This window comes from Parus major, chromosome 8 (genome assembly GCF_001522545.3).
Source record: "Parus major isolate Abel chromosome 8, Parus_major1.1, whole genome shotgun sequence".
NCBI classification, from domain to species: Eukaryota; Metazoa; Chordata; class Aves; order Passeriformes; family Paridae; genus Parus; species Parus major.
This window is the reverse complement of record NC_031777.1, coordinates 23,761,716-23,778,094: the sequence shown is the minus strand read 5'-3', so window position 1 is coordinate 23,778,094 and position 16,379 is coordinate 23,761,716. Positions and strand designations below refer to the sequence as shown.

At 40.1% G+C, this 16,379-nt stretch overlaps 1 protein-coding gene across 3 annotated transcripts in view; it reads left to right on the top strand.

The window, feature by feature from the left end:
- Positions 1 to 4,716: 4,716 nt before the first annotated feature.
- SPATA6 (spermatogenesis associated 6) overlaps positions 4,717 to 16,379 on the top strand; it is a 41,972-nt gene continuing 30,309 nt past the window's right edge. For 2 of the 3 annotated variants that reach the window (XM_015636792.2, XM_015636795.2), the window contains exons 1-5: positions 4,717 to 4,870; positions 9,492 to 9,629; positions 10,999 to 11,047; positions 11,765 to 11,806; positions 13,141 to 13,265. In XM_015636792.2, the coding sequence (XP_015492278.1) occupies positions 4,823 to 4,870; positions 9,492 to 9,629; positions 10,999 to 11,047; positions 11,765 to 11,806; positions 13,141 to 13,265 (402 nt within the window). In that variant the 5' untranslated portion in view covers positions 4,717 to 4,822. The remainder of the gene's footprint in view (positions 4,871 to 9,491; positions 9,630 to 10,998; positions 11,048 to 11,764; positions 11,807 to 13,140; positions 13,266 to 16,379) is intronic. The other variant, XM_015636794.2, reaches the window with a different exon arrangement.

Here is a 16,379-nt window from a genome sequence, read left to right as displayed (position 1 = left end):
GCTCCTTTACAGCACAAGTTTCCAATTACTACAACTGAATTCAAGATCTGGAATATTCCTCTAGTGAGTGTAATCAAATCAGATTTGATTTCTTTAGCTGCAGCCAGTCAAGAAAGAATTTAGCAGACCTGGAAACAGCTTACATGTTAAGAAAACTTCAGTGTCCTTAGATAGCTCGCCTATATTTTGTTACAGGCAGGAGACACATCACGAATGAGTGAAGCTAACACTCACATGCACCAAAGTGAGTATTGACTTAACAGCAATATGGAGGGATTGCTCTGTCATGGCTGAGCCATGGTGATGTGTTAAAGAGCCACTGAGTTCCTCCAGATGTGCTGGAAAATGCTCTGCAAAAGGCACAGGTGAGACTGGGAGGGCATGGCAAAGAAAGGTCACTGCTTCACCTACATAAAAACATAAACAGGTGGCCTTTTTCCTGTAGCAACTCATAGATTCATCAAGAAAGATTCACAAAGAGCTCTGCCCCATTGTGTCTTTGCACGTGGGGAAAGAGCAAGACACTCAATAAGACAGGATCAACAAAATCATTGTGGCCTTTTTTGAAAGTAATAGATATTAATGAATGGGAACTTCTGGGCAACTTTTTTTCCTAAAGCAGAAAAATTAGATGAAAATGTATTTTGTGAGGAGTGTGCTGACACCCTCAGGTAATCTCCATCCTCTGTCCTCATCAATAATCTAGCACTCTACCTTTCCCTGTTACATTACTGTCTGCAGTAATACAATTCATTTTGGTCCCCTTAGATCCTATTAGAATCTCTCACAAAATTTTTCCTTCTCTACTCTATAGTGTTCTGGGATTATTTAGTCTTAACTTCTGCTGCCTGTTTTCCTTGACTACAATTCTTTGCACAGGGACTGACTTTTGTGGATTGCACATTTAACCTCACAGTGAGTCAGAAGATCAAAATTAATGCATGGGGGTATTTTCCTGTGGGGTCCCCAGAGCACCCTAATTGTGTTTAGAACACTGTTGAATGTATCTTGTGATAATAAGTTCCACTATCTAAAGTACTTTCTTTATCAATTTTGATTTTCTTGTCTTTTAATTTCACTGCACGTGTCCTTTGAAAGGATAAATAGGCATGGGCAAACAGAAGAACTTATTTCTACATATCATTCAATCCCTTATGTACCTCCTTTGAATTACATCTTATTTTTCTCCCCTCTAAAGTAAAACAGTCTTAATGTTTTGTTTGTTTGCCTTTCTAATGTTGAAATCTTACCATCTCCTGTAATTTATTGCTGTTATTTGAGCAGATGCCTTCCTGGAATTCTCCTCAGTTATTAATGGTAAGTCAGTCATGCTCGGTGATGATATCTAAATAACAGGCTCGACGTGCAGGAACAGAGATGTCTCCTCTGCTGCTGGGCAACATCAAGGGCTCCAAGTAGGCAGAAATGGACCTCTGACAACATTCCTAAGAACTGTAGCAGAGGATGGCAAAATGGGGAAAGTTCCTTTATTCCCCTCTGATTGCCAGGATGACTGTGAAATACCACTTTGCACCCAGTGTTCTGCTTCCTAAGAAATTAAGAAAACCATTGCTGGCTTCTTAACTGAAAGCGAGCCTCTGACAAACTCAGTCATGTTAGGCTTGCTCTCTGATCCCCAGACTGATCTGATCTAATTCTGTCTCATCCCCAGTATTTTTTAGATGCTGGATTGTACAATACCCACTGTTTGTAAACCTGAATATTCCTATTTTTCCCACTTTACCTATTTGGTAGCGTATTTCAATGCACTGAAACTCCTGATGCTTGACCATCACAAGAACTGCAACAATATTATATAAATCTTGTGCTAATTATCTTAAACCTGTGAAACTTCAACCTTTTGACAATTACTTATAGTTTGCAGTGGTAGAAATAAGAGCAAAATTGAGTACTTTGATGACCTCACAGCTCTTCTGTAGCAGCCATGTAGGAGGGCCCAGAGGACAGGAAAAGCTGAAGCCCATAACTGGAGTAAAAAATAAAAAAAAAAAAAATAAAAAATAACACAATGCATAGCAGTCATTCAGAGTCTTTTAATACATGGAAGTATAAGTAGTGTAACAAGAAGATTTACTACTGTAAAAGCAAAGGAATTCATGTGCTTTCACAGCAGGGAACTTTAGAGCAGTTAAAGTCTCAGGTCTATTACAGGAGCAAGCACTTTTTTTTGTTGTTTTGGTTAACAGTTTTTTCTTATTAGAAATGGATTTTTGCTACAAGTCAGGGTTTTCCCTCATTGTCCCCCAGATTCCTGCATTACTGTTCCTGCAGTGCAAATGCAAGTGTAAATCACGCATTTAACAAAAATGAGCAGGTTCAGCTGGGTCTCGCACTGCTGCAGAAAGGGCTGGAGCACTTTCTTCCCAAGGCCCAGCAGGGCGAAGGGGCAGAAACTCTGCAGACCAGAAGGTTGCCAGGGAAAAGCACTGAAATTCATCACTGCCTTATCACTTTGGAGAAGCTTTCTGTCCTGCCTTGGCTTTTTTTCCAAGGGCTATAAAGTACTTCTGTTCCAGGGCACTGCATATGGATATTAAATTCTCATCACAAGCATGATACCATTTTTGATTTCAGTATTTATCTATCTTCTGTTCTTATATGGCCACACTTACCATAATATCTCATACTTCACAATCTTTAACACATTATTTATGCCTCCAAAAAGCATGTATATGAAAGGTAGCTGAAAATAAGCAATAAACCATTTTAATACTGTTACCATCTGAAGCAATGGATCTGTGAGAATTTTCTTCTCATTAACTCTGGAATGCTATTCATAACCTTGAGACTGATAATGCTTGGAACATTATTTTATCCAAGAGTAAGCCCCTCCTTAATATATGTACTAGAAGTCTACAGAGAATTTTCCAGGCCCTAAACAGAGAATTTCTTGCTAAACCAAAAAAAAACCAAAAAAACCCAACAAAACAAAACAATTCAAACAACCCCCTAAAAAAGGCCCATAACCACCAAAACAGAAACAAACAAAAAAATCCTCCCCCACACCTTACAGCTGTTACAGAAGTCACATTAATGAAAACAAGGCTTGTCTTTCCAATCCTTTACTTATTTTAAAGGATCGGTATCAAGAACTAGTAGTGATATTTAATCCATCTATAGGTTTCTCTTTTGTCTGCACTGGAACATCATGTTCTTTGCCATTTCCCTTAAAAAACAAAAGAAAACAAAGAAAAAGAAAAAAGAAACCACCAAAAAATAAAGAGGGAAATCAAAGCATTTTGAGAATGCTGTTTCTTTCCAGATCACTTAGCATGATTTTTCTTTGAAATTGTAAAATTTAAAGAAAGACAAGGGATGAATTTGAGCCACTGCTTTCTTTTAGAAGCAATTAAAATTTTCTGTCCTCTCTACAGCTGTACTTGTGAACTTGGAAAGAACATTTAAAACCTGAAATCCCCTCATGGTCTGAGGCTGAAACAACTTGCACTTGCCAAGACAGAAAATCAGACTATTTTGGTGTTGGATGGGATTGTAAATCCTCTGAAAACAACTGAGCAGAAGAGACACTGGGGAATATTCTTCATATGACCAAAATGGTGAAGATCAAGAACATAAATTTGAGTTTGTGGGAGGGTAAGAATAAACAGTTTCAGATATGAGCTTGCAGACAAGTCTTCAAAGATGGCACCACTCAGAATATACCCTGTGCACTGTGTCTCACGTACAGAGGACATTAAAATGGGATACTTGAGTCACAAGGGCCCAGATGCCTACAACACTATGCAGTTGAAATGCATCAAAAGAGAAAAAGGAAATAAAAAATGGAAAGCAAGAATGGAAGTCCAGCGCTTTTTAGCTATTTAAGCCTGGAGCTGTATCAAACTTGGTTGAGTTTCATACTGGTTGGGGGTCTCTTGGTTGAGACCCCTCTGCTAAAGAGAAGGCTCTCTCTGCACCTTTCCGCAGGAGGACCAAGCAGCTGGAGGAATCTGACACATCCCGAGCTTCACATTCCTCCTGGGTGCCCCAAAACAGCCCTGTCCTTGCCTGTGACCTGCCTGGCTCCCTGCCCCAGACTGGACACTTGCACTTTCACACCAGTGCTCCATCACCAGTCACTGTCTGACCTTCAGGAGGCAGAGGCTAGACACTGTAGTTTATCTACTATTTTTCACTGAATAACTCCAGCAACCCCCAGCATCTCCTCAAGTCCCTGTGGGGAGTGCCAGGACGAGCCCGCCTGAGGTCAGGAAGTGGGAAGGTGGGGAAACCAGAGAAGGTTGTGGGATGAACAGGGATGAGGGGCAGTATTAGCGATAGGACAAGAGGACGTACTCTCAGAAAAAAAAAAAAAAAGGCGCCAGGAGACGTTCAGGTTAGAAATTCTTATTTCTCCATGGAAAAGATGATTAAACACTGGAATGGGCAGTCCGTGACGGTGGTGGAGCCACAGGCCCTGAAGGCCGTGCCACGGTCTAGCTGAGACAGTGGTGTTGGGCCATGGGGTGGGTACGGCGACCTCAGAGATCTTTTCCAACCTGATTCTGTGAGTGCAAGAGGCCCTGTGAAGATCAGCGAGGGGCTGAGGGGAAGGGGACATGGCCGCTCCGGGGACAGGACACGTGTGGTCAGGGCAAGCACGGCCTCTCATCAATACAGCGCGATGGCGGCGAGTGCGGGGCGGGCACGGAGACGGGGAGGGAAGGGAAGGGAGGGGAAGCCGCCCCCGAGCAGGGCGGAGCGGCCGCCGCGGGCCGGACGCGCCCAGGTTACCGTGACAACGGCGTCGGCAGAGCGAGCTGCCCGGCCTCGGCGGACCCCGCTGCCCGCCCGTCCGCCCATGCCGCGGAAAGCGCTGCGCTGCGTCCTGCAGCTGGAGCTCCGCTCGGTGAGTGCCCGGGCCGCGCTCCCCGCCCGCCTCAGCCGGGCCGCGGCCGGCAGGAGAAGCCGCGCTCGGCTCTTCCGGCATCGCTTCCCGCCCCGCTCTCCTCTGCCGGCCTGGCGGATCTTCTTTGGGGCTGCTCTGGGCCCTGCTGCCGAGCGGGGCCGCGCTCCGGCTGCCATTCCAGCCGTTCTGTGTGGGCATCCTACGGCAGCCCCCCCGAGGTGTTGGCAGCAGCCGTGGCCCTCCGCAGCTCCCATTTTCCTGTGGAAAAGTTATGGGGGGTGTTTGTCCCTGTGCCCCCCCGCTTCCGCTGGTGTTAGCCACAACCGTGCCGCTTTAGAATTCTCACTTTCCTGTGGAAAATGTGCGCTTTTTTTTTTTTAAAGCACACTTGGGGAGCTGTAGGCTGTAGGAAAAAGCACTCTCGGGAAAAAAAAAAAAAACAAACAAAACTCAAAAACAAAACCCAAACAAGTCCCAAGAAAGAACAACTTACTCATGGCATATGGTGCCCCGTGAGGGGCAGGATGTGGCTCTGGGCAGCTCTGCCTATTACACGGCGGGGAGTGAGGTCAGAAAAGTGTGAAAGTGCAAAATTTTGACATTAATCATGTTAGGATTGTAGTCTTTGCACTTTGCAAAGTTTTCTACTTATATCCAAGCTGGGAACACAGCAAGGAGCTGTAACATTCTCCTGAAAACTTTGCAGAAGTAGCTGTGTTAAACTGTGCCCTGTTACTCTGGAGTTGGTGGCTTCATATGTCCCGGTCCTGTAATCCAGAACAAGCGCTGCCATACATTTAATAATACCTGCTGCTGAGAGGAAAACACGAGATGCCACCCACAAAACTCGAGTGCAGATCCAGGAAGTATATATGGAGAAATGGCCCAGGTATTCCTGGTTTCTTAGCTACCCTTGTTCCCAAACTTGAGTGTCTGCTCTGAAGCAGAGCTGTGGATTTCCACACACGGATGGCGAGGGTGTCACCCTGGCAGTGTTGCTGTGCTGCTGTCTCAACAGCTGGTGTTTGTGTCCACAATGCCAAGGCCTGCTTGGTTCCTGGAGTGGAGCAATGTGCTCTCCTTTTCTGTTCCTGCTGGCTGTGCGCTGTTCCTGTGCCAGGGGAGTACAGGGAAGACATTTCCCCAGGGACAGGTTTTCCGCTCTGGGGTATTTGTTATTTACCCTGCTCTCAAGGCATTCCAAAATAAGAATGGAAAGAGACTACTCTTATACAAATGTCAGTGCTGGCTTTTCACTTAAGGAATTATTTCTTTCCTTGCCTTTTGCTCACTTGATGTGTTTTTTGGGCAGCAGTTCTTTCATTTCCCAGTTGATCTTTATCAGCTAAAGCAACGTGGTATTTTTGGTAGTGTTTTGTGTGATGGACTCACCAGCCTTCTAATAATCTTACGGATAAGAGCTACTCTTCCACTTTGAATCTACATTGATCGGAGTCAGAATTGAAACCTATAGTCCAACTGGAGACTTGCTTTTGTCTTAGGTGATGTAGTGAAAAAAAGCCCATCTTTCATCCATATACCTTAATATGAGTCAGAGTCATAAAAAATGCTTAAAGACATGAATCTCAGTATACAGAGAGGAATGCTTTTAATGATAACCTCAGCTTGTTTTTTACACATTATTGATGCTATCGTCCAGTTCTGTACCACCTTTGATGCTAACTCCTCCACTAATTATTCTTACCTTTTTCATCATAAATAATAATTTCTCATGGTACTATATGATATTCTTTATCCAGAAAACGTATTTTCAAGAAAATGTAGAATTTTGCTTGGTTGATCCGTTTTTATGGAACGTGCCATGCTGGGATTTTTTCTAGTGATGTTTTCATCCATATCTTTATTCTTTATTTCTGAATATTTAAATATTTTGATCAATGGGGTCATCAGTTTTCAGATCTCTCTTTCTGTCTCACATGGTCCTTATGTTGGTTATTTTTCAGGAGATTCTACCTTCCCTGTTTTCATTACATTTCATTTAAGAAAAATTACATTCTTTCACAGCGTGTCCTGAAGATGATTCAGTCTCCCTGTGACTTCTTGGTCCAGGCCTAGTGCATATTGGGTGACTTTTGTTTCCATCATTTAATTCTTTGAGTTGTCTTTTTCTTCTGTGTTAAATTTTGTTAAAACGAAGGCAAAACGTTCAGTTGTGTTTGGGACATCGATTTGTTAGCTTTCACATCTTGGCTGATTTATGCTTTGTCCATTAATTCTATCTTTGTTTGATTTATTTGTGACCAAAATCTTGTCCAAATTTCTGATCTATTGTCCTGCCCTTTTTGCAGTGCTCTGCATATTTCTCCATCCTCTTTGAAGTCTGTCCAGTTGTGTAAGAAGTTCTGTCCTCTTTGTTTTTCCCTTGCTTTAGGATACAGATGGGTTTTGCTCCCTTTGACTTAATGAAATTCCAAGATCTTCTCTGATCTGAGTCCACTGGCTCTTTGGTTTGTCTTGCTGATAGTTTTCTTCACTTCTCTTCTCAAATGGAAGGCCTTACTTAAAGACTAAGTAGTTCTTTAGTTTGGTTTATCCTGCCATGGGCTGTTTGTAGTAGGTGCTCCAGAGGGTTAAGATCATTAGAATTCTTCCCTTTTCCATGAGCTTTAATTCAGTGATTTCTTTATGGCTATTTGTGATGTCCTGGCAGTGGGGTTGGTGCACATTTTCCAGACCCCTGGGAACTTTTATCAGAGATGTCCAGGATAACACTCTCCTAGAAATTCCTCATGGTCCTTGGGGTTGCTTGTGAGGTCAGTTAATTGCATCCCTGATACCCTCTTCCTTAGCTGATCCATAGATAACACTATTAGCGTCTTTAAAATAGTCCTTTATCCTGCTGGAGCAGTCTGCAGTCAGATGAGTGCTTCAGTTTCTCTCCCAAGGGTTATGCAGCTCTGCATGTTACAGAATAGGTATCATGAACTGCAGATATGCATGTGTCATTCATTTTTGGAACTGCTTTAAAGTTACATGGCCACATAGATTTGGCTGATTATAGCCCAGGTATTGAATTGTGCAGTTTATCTCCAGGGCAGTAGAATCACAAGTTACCACATGTGCTATCTTGGCCCACATGCTCATTTGTAAGAATTTGTTCTCTTTTTACAGGATAGCCAGAAAAAAAGGCACCTGTTGTTGGCAGGTTTGCCCATTCCAGCATCTTCACATCTCTTACTTTTCATCTCAATAGACAGGCAAACATTGGTTCCCTTCTCTAGGGTGAAAGGCACAGAACTCCAGCTAAAAATGGTTGTAAATTCTACAAAAATGTCGAAGACAAAAGTGAGAACTAAAGCTGATATGACATGTACTATGTAGTTTGGGGGATCTTTCCTTGTATGAATGAAATCTGTCTCTCTCACTCCTGTTCACACTTGCAACTGCATGTGTGTCTTACAAGCTGTTTAATGCTTGACAGACTGTTTCAATTGGGTTATCCATTATTCTGGCACTTGTCTTGTAGATTTGAAGCCCTCATTTACATGGAGAGGAAACCCTTTTTTTTTCTTCTCAGGTATTTATGAGTAGAACTATTTTTTACCTTACACTTTATCTGTAGTGATCTATCACACACTGTTTCCATTTAGTTCTTGCACCTGTTTTCCTGCTGTTTATGTAGTTTTCTTTTAAATCCAGTTAGGATTTCTCAAGTAAAATGTTCACTTGGGAGTAGGAGACTGTAACCAAACCACTTAATTGCCATCACTTTCCTCCTTTGTCTTTCTACCTGGCATTTGAAAGTCTGAACACTTTCTCCAGAAACCTTATGTTGGAAGAAACAACCTTGTATTTCTAATGCTGACATAAAAGAGCATGAGACCTTAAGAGAAAGGTGTCAATTCTCTGTCAGGGAAATAAAATAAATCCACATGGCTTGGAGAAAATAGCAAATAGTTTTGTAATGAGTTGTGTACATTCTTGCAATCAGAGCTTTAAAAACAAACTGACTTCTTACTTAAAGAATTTAAGAATTGTGCAGAGAAAGTTGAGAGATATGTGGCAGCCTGGCAAGAAGCCTTCCCTGCTTTGAGTTTAAAGATGGCCAAACTTCCCAGAGAAAGGAAGAAATGTGTCTGGTAGTAATGGAACAACACTTGCTTTTTCTCATTTGCAGAAAATTTGCCAATAAACTTGCTCTTTCTGGTGGCTGGACAGAATATGGATATCTAAGCATGTAAATTTATCACCTTCATTTAGTTAGGCTGAAGTTTGGGTGGGGTTTTGTGCATTGGGATCATGTAGACTTCATTCTACATGAATCTTCATATAGAAGATGATTATGCCTTACACAGTCAGAATATGCCTTTAACTGTACTGAACTGGCCTTGGGTTTCAGTTTTGGTTGAAGACAATGGAGTTTGTTACTTAAGCAAGAAGAATTTGGTCCCAATTGTTTTAAAATGGTGATTTTTTTTTTTGCTGGCCAGTCAGTGCAAATAGAATTGCTTTAGAGAATATTTTTTTTTGCTCTAGTCTGTTATATCCTGACTTTCACAAATCAACCATTTCAGCCCTGACTGTTTCTTTTTATCTTGAAAACAGCCATTGCTTGTCTAGCTAAAGTTCAGTTTGTTTAATGAGTGTGTTACTTCTACAGATAACTTGTCCTGGAGTGCTGCTGAAAGACAAACAGGAACTTTATCTTGGAGTCTTTGTACTGGGGCAGTACAACAAAACTGAATGTGTCCCTGCAGTATTTCCACTCTTCTTTCAAGAAAGACTAGTATTTGAAAAGGTAAGATATGTCAAGGGCTGATACAACCCAAATAAACCCCATCACAAATTCCACAAAAATTGTCTGCAAAACCCATGAGCACAAATAATCACACTGAGAGCGGAGCAGTATTTTACCTCCTGCTTCTCCTTAGCACAGAGGAGGGGTGTGCCTGTATTATCCATATGGGGGCTCAAGAATTATGTGTACTGAAGATTTTAATGTATGATGAGAATTTTTAGGTGTTAGTTGATTCTTTTGTGAACTGTCCTTCCTCAGTGTCTGTTTTCCTGGCTTTAAAGGGACTGAATGTTTTTGTTCTAAAAATTATGGCAAGGTGAAGAACAGAGACTGTACAATATAGGAGAGGCAACTCAATTTAGTAGAAAGATAAAATAGCAACTCAGGCCTTTTTGGTGACTTCTTGCTCCCTTTGAGATACTTCTTTCATGGTTTGTCACCAGAATTCCCTGATTGGTACTCTGGCCCTGTAATTTATAGTTGTTTATCACATATTCTGAGTCCCTACTAGCTTCATTATTAGCACCTCAGGGATAATGAAACTCAGTATCTTACAGATATGATCTGGCTTCTTCACTACCTATGAATAATAATACTTTGCCCTTTCTAGTTCTTTTCCTTTAAGCATTCCCCAGCACTTTGAAAACCAGGCTGAGTGTACTTGTTCAGAGTGATGCTCTGGTAAAATGGATAAGAAACAAACAGTGATAATTTCACTACCTAAGAAGAGTAGAAAAGACCATCATTCTTTAAAGGCAAACATAACACCAACTTCTTAAGGGGAATGTACTGAATGCTGTTTTCAGTGTAATGTAGAGGACCTCCATCCAGTGCAACATCCTCCCCTATTCCCTGCTATCTCTTCACACAAGATTCCATTAAAAAAAACTGAACAGGAGACTGAAAAGTCACCTCTGTGAAAATGAAGCTTAAAGTGTTACTAATAAATTAGAGAACATTGATCTATCAGAACTGCACTACATTCAGCAATTTATGTTTCTCTCTTGAAATTTTTTTAGACATTGCTTGCCTTTACATCTTCAGCTCTTCACAATAAATTATTTCTGTTATTTACATACAGAGAGAGAACTCTGTGGAGAGAAAGTATATAACAAGAACTGCTGGCTTTCAATGAATTTGATCATGTTCCAAATGATAATTTTATTATCATTTATTTTTCCAGTGGGGATAGGACTCTTGGAAACCATCTTGGCAAGGAAGAGCATTGATTTTGAGGTGTTTTTTTTTTCCTTCTGTTTCCCCAGTGGTTCATTTGAATACTTTGACTGTGCCAGTATTACTATTATTATTATTATTATTATTATTATTATTACTACTACTACTACTATTACTATTGTTTCTTTTTCAGGCATTTGCTAATATAGTTGATCCTGGAGACCTTATGAAGTTGCTGGAGTGTATGTTCTGTTTTTTTGTATACTATAATGTATCCATTAATGCCACACATATAGGGGCTCTAAAGATGTTTTGGAGGTTTAAAGTATGTGATAGTTTTTCTATCAGGAGCTTGTTCTCTGAAAAACTAGGGGGTAACCCCTATTATCTAACAAAATGCTTCCATAAATGTATGTTGCATTCTTTGGAACAGGAAAAGGATAAAAAGTCATAAGTGATTGAAAGTTCAGCTGGTTATTGGGCAGTGGATTTATTTATGTGGTTGTTTATTCAATTAATTTTCAAATTATAGAAGAATAAACCTCCAACTTTTGTAAAATTATTATTTTCTTTTTTTAAGAAAGTTGTCTTGCTACATGTGTATAATGAATTGTGGTAAGAAAACACTGACCCAACCTCAAACTGCAGGAGTATGCACCCTCACATGGGAGTTATCTGTAAAGGGGGAAAAGCATGCATAATCTTCTTTAAAAGAGGACAAATTTGGCAGCAGATAGAACTTACTAAGTCAGATTTAGTGTTGTCATTTGTACCCTGCTAATGCCATTGTGTTCCTCTATGATATTTATGCAAGCTGTACTTAATTTTATCTTATTACTGTTGTGGTGGAAGTAGTGCAGTGAAGCTTAAATCAGTGATCCATTTTTCTGGGGTTTTGACTATAGGAATTTTCATTTTAGTGGTTTTTTTAACTCATGAAAAACTTTTTTCCCTTCTAGTTGACACAGCAGTACTTGAACTAATACAGCTCGTTCCTCCAGGTATTGTATCAGTCTTTTCATAAATTATGCAGTTTAATAGGTGAATTTCCAGGAGGACATTGCCCATTACAGCACAATCACTTTTTCCAACACACAAACAACATAGAAACCACTTCAACAAATAGTCCTCTGAATAGAAAATGTTAGTAGATCAAGAGGATCTCATTCTTGAAAGTGAATAATAACTGAATATTTAAATGTACCATACTCAGGCTTAGGAAAGTGATAATATTTTAAAAATGGAAAATAAACTGAAACCATCCAGTGCATAATTATTAACTGCATCACAATTCACTTGCAGAGACGCTGTCTGTGAAATTTCAGAGTGCATAATCTTGTTCTCAGAGTGACACTTTTTTTCCTTCCATTTTAATGGTGACCATTGGGAAAACTCTTATCCTCACTATAAGTATTACAGGTCTCTTGGGATGTGTGAAGATAATAAATACCGATTTGTCATACTTCTGTTATTGGTTTGTGTGATTATAAAAATCTATTTTAATGAAATTCAAGTGTTCCCATGAATAATGTAAATCTGCATTTTATTGGAAATAAAGTCAAGTTTTAAAGAGGACTCATTTGGAAACTGTGGTATTAAAAACACTCTCTGTCACTTGTCCTTAGTACTTTCAAGGAAACTTACTGCTTCTCTCAGGTGACTTATCAGACTGTTTACTTGAAGAAATGTAGTGAATGGGGATTTTTTTTGTGGGAAGGTAAAGGATCCAGCATAAGAAATTTATTTTCAGGGCTGGGACATAGGTGTGATACAGCCCAGCATAAGCTAGCAAGATGTCTGCAACAGCACAAGTTACCTTTTTTTTCCAATATGCACTGAAAGGTTTACCTCTAAAGAAAAGCTTTTTTTCTTTTTAGAAATAGGAAGCTAGAGTACTGAGAAAATCTTGAAGTAATTATTTTGCTTTCTTACTGCTATTACTGTTCTGTAGTATGAAATGGTAGTTTTTCATAAGGAATTGGCTACCATTAAAAAAATACTGGCTTTTTTTGTGGCATGGAAGGGAAAGAAAGAAGAAAAGTCCTGAAAAGTTCCCTGAAGAAAACCTTTCATGTGCCTGTTATTAAACAGTTAACACAATAGTCTTTAATTTTTTTTCCAGTAACATTGAAGCATAGTTTCATAGTAGATTCTGCCCATTTTTGCTGCTGATTTATCTTGATGAGGTTATTTCCTAGTGCTATAGGAGTTTTAGAGCCATGCTGTTAATTTCTAAAGAGCAAAATTTATCCTGGTTTCAACATGGCTCTGTGTGTGGTGTCTGTGCTGTGCAGCTTTGTCTATTTTCCAATTAAAGCATGTATTTTCTTTTTAGTGGGGAAAGTTCTCGCTACGTACGAAGAAAATACAAGAGATTTCCTGTTCCCTGACCCTAAGCTTACCCATGGGCACCGTGGTTTGGTGCGTGAGATTTTAATGAAGAGGTCCCCGTCTTTCACAGTGAGTGAATGTCTCTGGATTGTATTTATGACACAGTCTGCTTCACTGAAGAAACCCCTTGAACTGCTTCAAATGAAAAGCGATTACTTCTGACAGATTTTGCCATTTTAAGGTGTTGAATGTACAAATCCACAGTTGAACTTCAGGGAAAGTATAATCTTTTTTCAAAATGCTTCAAGAAATTATTTAATGTGGAAAAAGTTAGTTTCCACTTGGTTTGCAGTGTGGCACCATGACATGTCTCCATTCAGTCTAATCTGTGATGCAGCTGGTGGCTGAAGGGATGCAGGAAATGGCTTATTGACTTCATGGTTCTCAACAGAAGCCATGCAACCCTCCTCCTTGGTCCCTCTCCCTAGCATTTTGGAACAACAGCTAATTGACAGAATGAGTGCAATGAATTAATGCTAATTTTCTGGAGATAAGGGCTCAAGTACATATTAAATGAAAATGAATTAATTTCACATTGCCCTTTCATGAAGTTTGACAGTTGACTCTTAATTGTCAGCAGAATAACCCAGGAATGTACTTTAAGGAGGATGGTGATGATGTGTTATAAGGTTTTTGTGGAGTTTTACCAGTGGATTGGCAGGACATTTGGAAAATAACTCAATTACTCTGTCCATTGTGGTTGGACTAAAGGTGCATGGGAGGAAGGAAATGCTGATTAAAGTTCACTCGTGTCTTTTAGCTGGTGTAGTCTTTCCCCTAAAAGGGCAACCTGGAAACTGCCCAGACACTTGTAATTAGAAGTGCTAATTTGGTATCTAATGCTGTGTTACATTTGAGTGAATTAAAGTTGTGATTTTGTGCTGTAAAATGTCTGATTCTGCAGTAGCTTAAACTGTCCCTGCAAAAACAACCATTATTTTTTGGCTGTAGTATCTCTTTGCTCTGGCTCATCCCATGCATCGTGGTGCAGCTCAAGAGATGGGGTGGGACTGTTTTGCTTTCATACTGCTCATAGAATAGGTACTTTATTCCTTTGTTGAGGAAGAATAGGGAGGTAGGACCAAATGAGGTGGTATTAGTTAAATGCTTTTAGATTTTTTGTGAACAGAGTATATAGTGAGTCTTCAGAGAAGCAGAGCTGCTAGAGGAGTTTGATGGGTTTTGTCAAACTGAGTTCTTTAAAACAAAAATTACATATTTTCTAATAAAGAGAAGGTGCCATAATTTGTAAGCTGTGAGGAGATCTGGTCAGAGTAATTTGGATGTGTAGCTGATGAATGATTATACTGTAGTAGCTTTAAAAAGTTGACTGCTGTAAGACACAAACATCCATATCCTTGGGAGCAGCATAAACAAAATCCATCTCTGCCCTGGAACACAGACTGCAGAAGCCTTTGTTGCTCCATTCCATTCCCATAGCTTGAAAGTACAGTTTAAGTGAATTTTGGCATAGTGACCCCCTTTTCAGGAATAATGCAGAAGCTGTGATTGATGGCATTGGAGGGAGGCTCCCAAAGGGAACTTCTTGTTCCTCTCCTCACTTGCCAAATGGAGTAACTGTGGAGGGATTTTTACCTCCAGTAGAGATGCAGTCTCAAGTGCCTCCATCTCCCAGTGTTCCCTGAGCTTTACTGGCAAGTGTCTCTTGCTGAGTCTGTCAGCACAAAGTGCTGGATGTGAATGCTAAGCAAAAGGAAGTGTTAAACAAGGTCATGAGAACCCTCCCATTATTCCTATGCTATGTTCTTCCCACCTGAAAAGTTATTTATAGCCAGCTGAGATGCTGAATATTTTTGAATGGCAGCTGTGCTTCAGTGGCACTTTGATTCCAAATAAATTTGTCTTTTATTAAAAAAATAAAGGTAGCAACAGTAAGGTTACGGTTGTGGAGTTCAGATAGGCAGTGACAAGTAGTGTCTGATTAACACTGCTAATCTGCCAGTTGGAAGGAATCCCAAGTTGAGAGGATCAGAACTCCTCCAGAAATCTGGCACTTGGCTGATAATGTCCCTGGCTAAATGTCTTAGGAGGTTTACAAACTCAGTGTGCATACAAGACATGCCTCGAGTTATCTCTCCTGGTCCAGTGTTGCCCAGCTGAGGCTCTTGCTGGCTCTTCTGTATTTCTCTGCAACCTTTGCCTTTTAGAATATGTTTATGCCTGGACTGTGGTAGTGATTTCTTACAGATGTTCTTATCTCCGTTCCCCACCTTCATGCAGTATTTGCCACATTACTTAAAACAGTTTCTTTTTAGTCATGTTATCTTCCATTAACAGGCCAGTATAAGGCCTTCTGTTATATTCATATATGCTTTTTTAAGCTAGAGTTGTACTTGTGTTCCTTACAGTCAAAAGCACATATTAGACTTGCATTCTTCTAAATATGAACCACCTTTATACTTTTTTTGTGATCAAATTGATATTATGTCTCTTCTGTTTAATGATTGGTACAGAACTGTTTAGGACTGCAGACACCACTAAGCCAGAAGCAGAAGAAGGGATCCCAAAAGCTTTCCAGATGGGTTTTCATTTACAGATGTGTTTGGGGCTATATGATGGTCTTTACATAATTCTATGTTGAATATCCTACAGCAATCCCTGATCTGGGAACTGCAGAAAACAGAGCAGATCCTCTGATGGCTTTGGCCTGTGAGTTGCTTCTGACATATCCATGCTTGTGGATTCAAATACCATCTCATATTCCCTCTCCACAGACTATTTCTCTGAAGAAACCATAGTTTGTGTAATTGTTTAAGTATGAACACTTAACAGTTTTGTAATTATTTCCAGTCTCTGTAAAAGCAGTAGGTGCTCTATTGTTGTGTTTTATAGTAGACTTACTAATTCTAATGTGTCCTTTTTTAAATTGTTGATAGCACTTGACAATTCATTAGTAATAAAAACAAGTTGATTAAAGATGATCAGGCTTAAAACCCCTTTTATAAGCCATAACTTGACTTGACTGAATCCTGGACTCTGTTAATTGCTGTGACTGAGCTTTCTTAGCATTTTTGTCCTTTGATTTCCATAATCTATCCTGGGGCCAGATCATGTCCCATAATGGGAAATCAGTGTTTAGGCAGGTGGTAGAGAATGTTTTGGTTCATCAATAGACTTCACTCATGAAGTTCCTGCTAATTCTTGTGGGTGTGGGACAGAGTC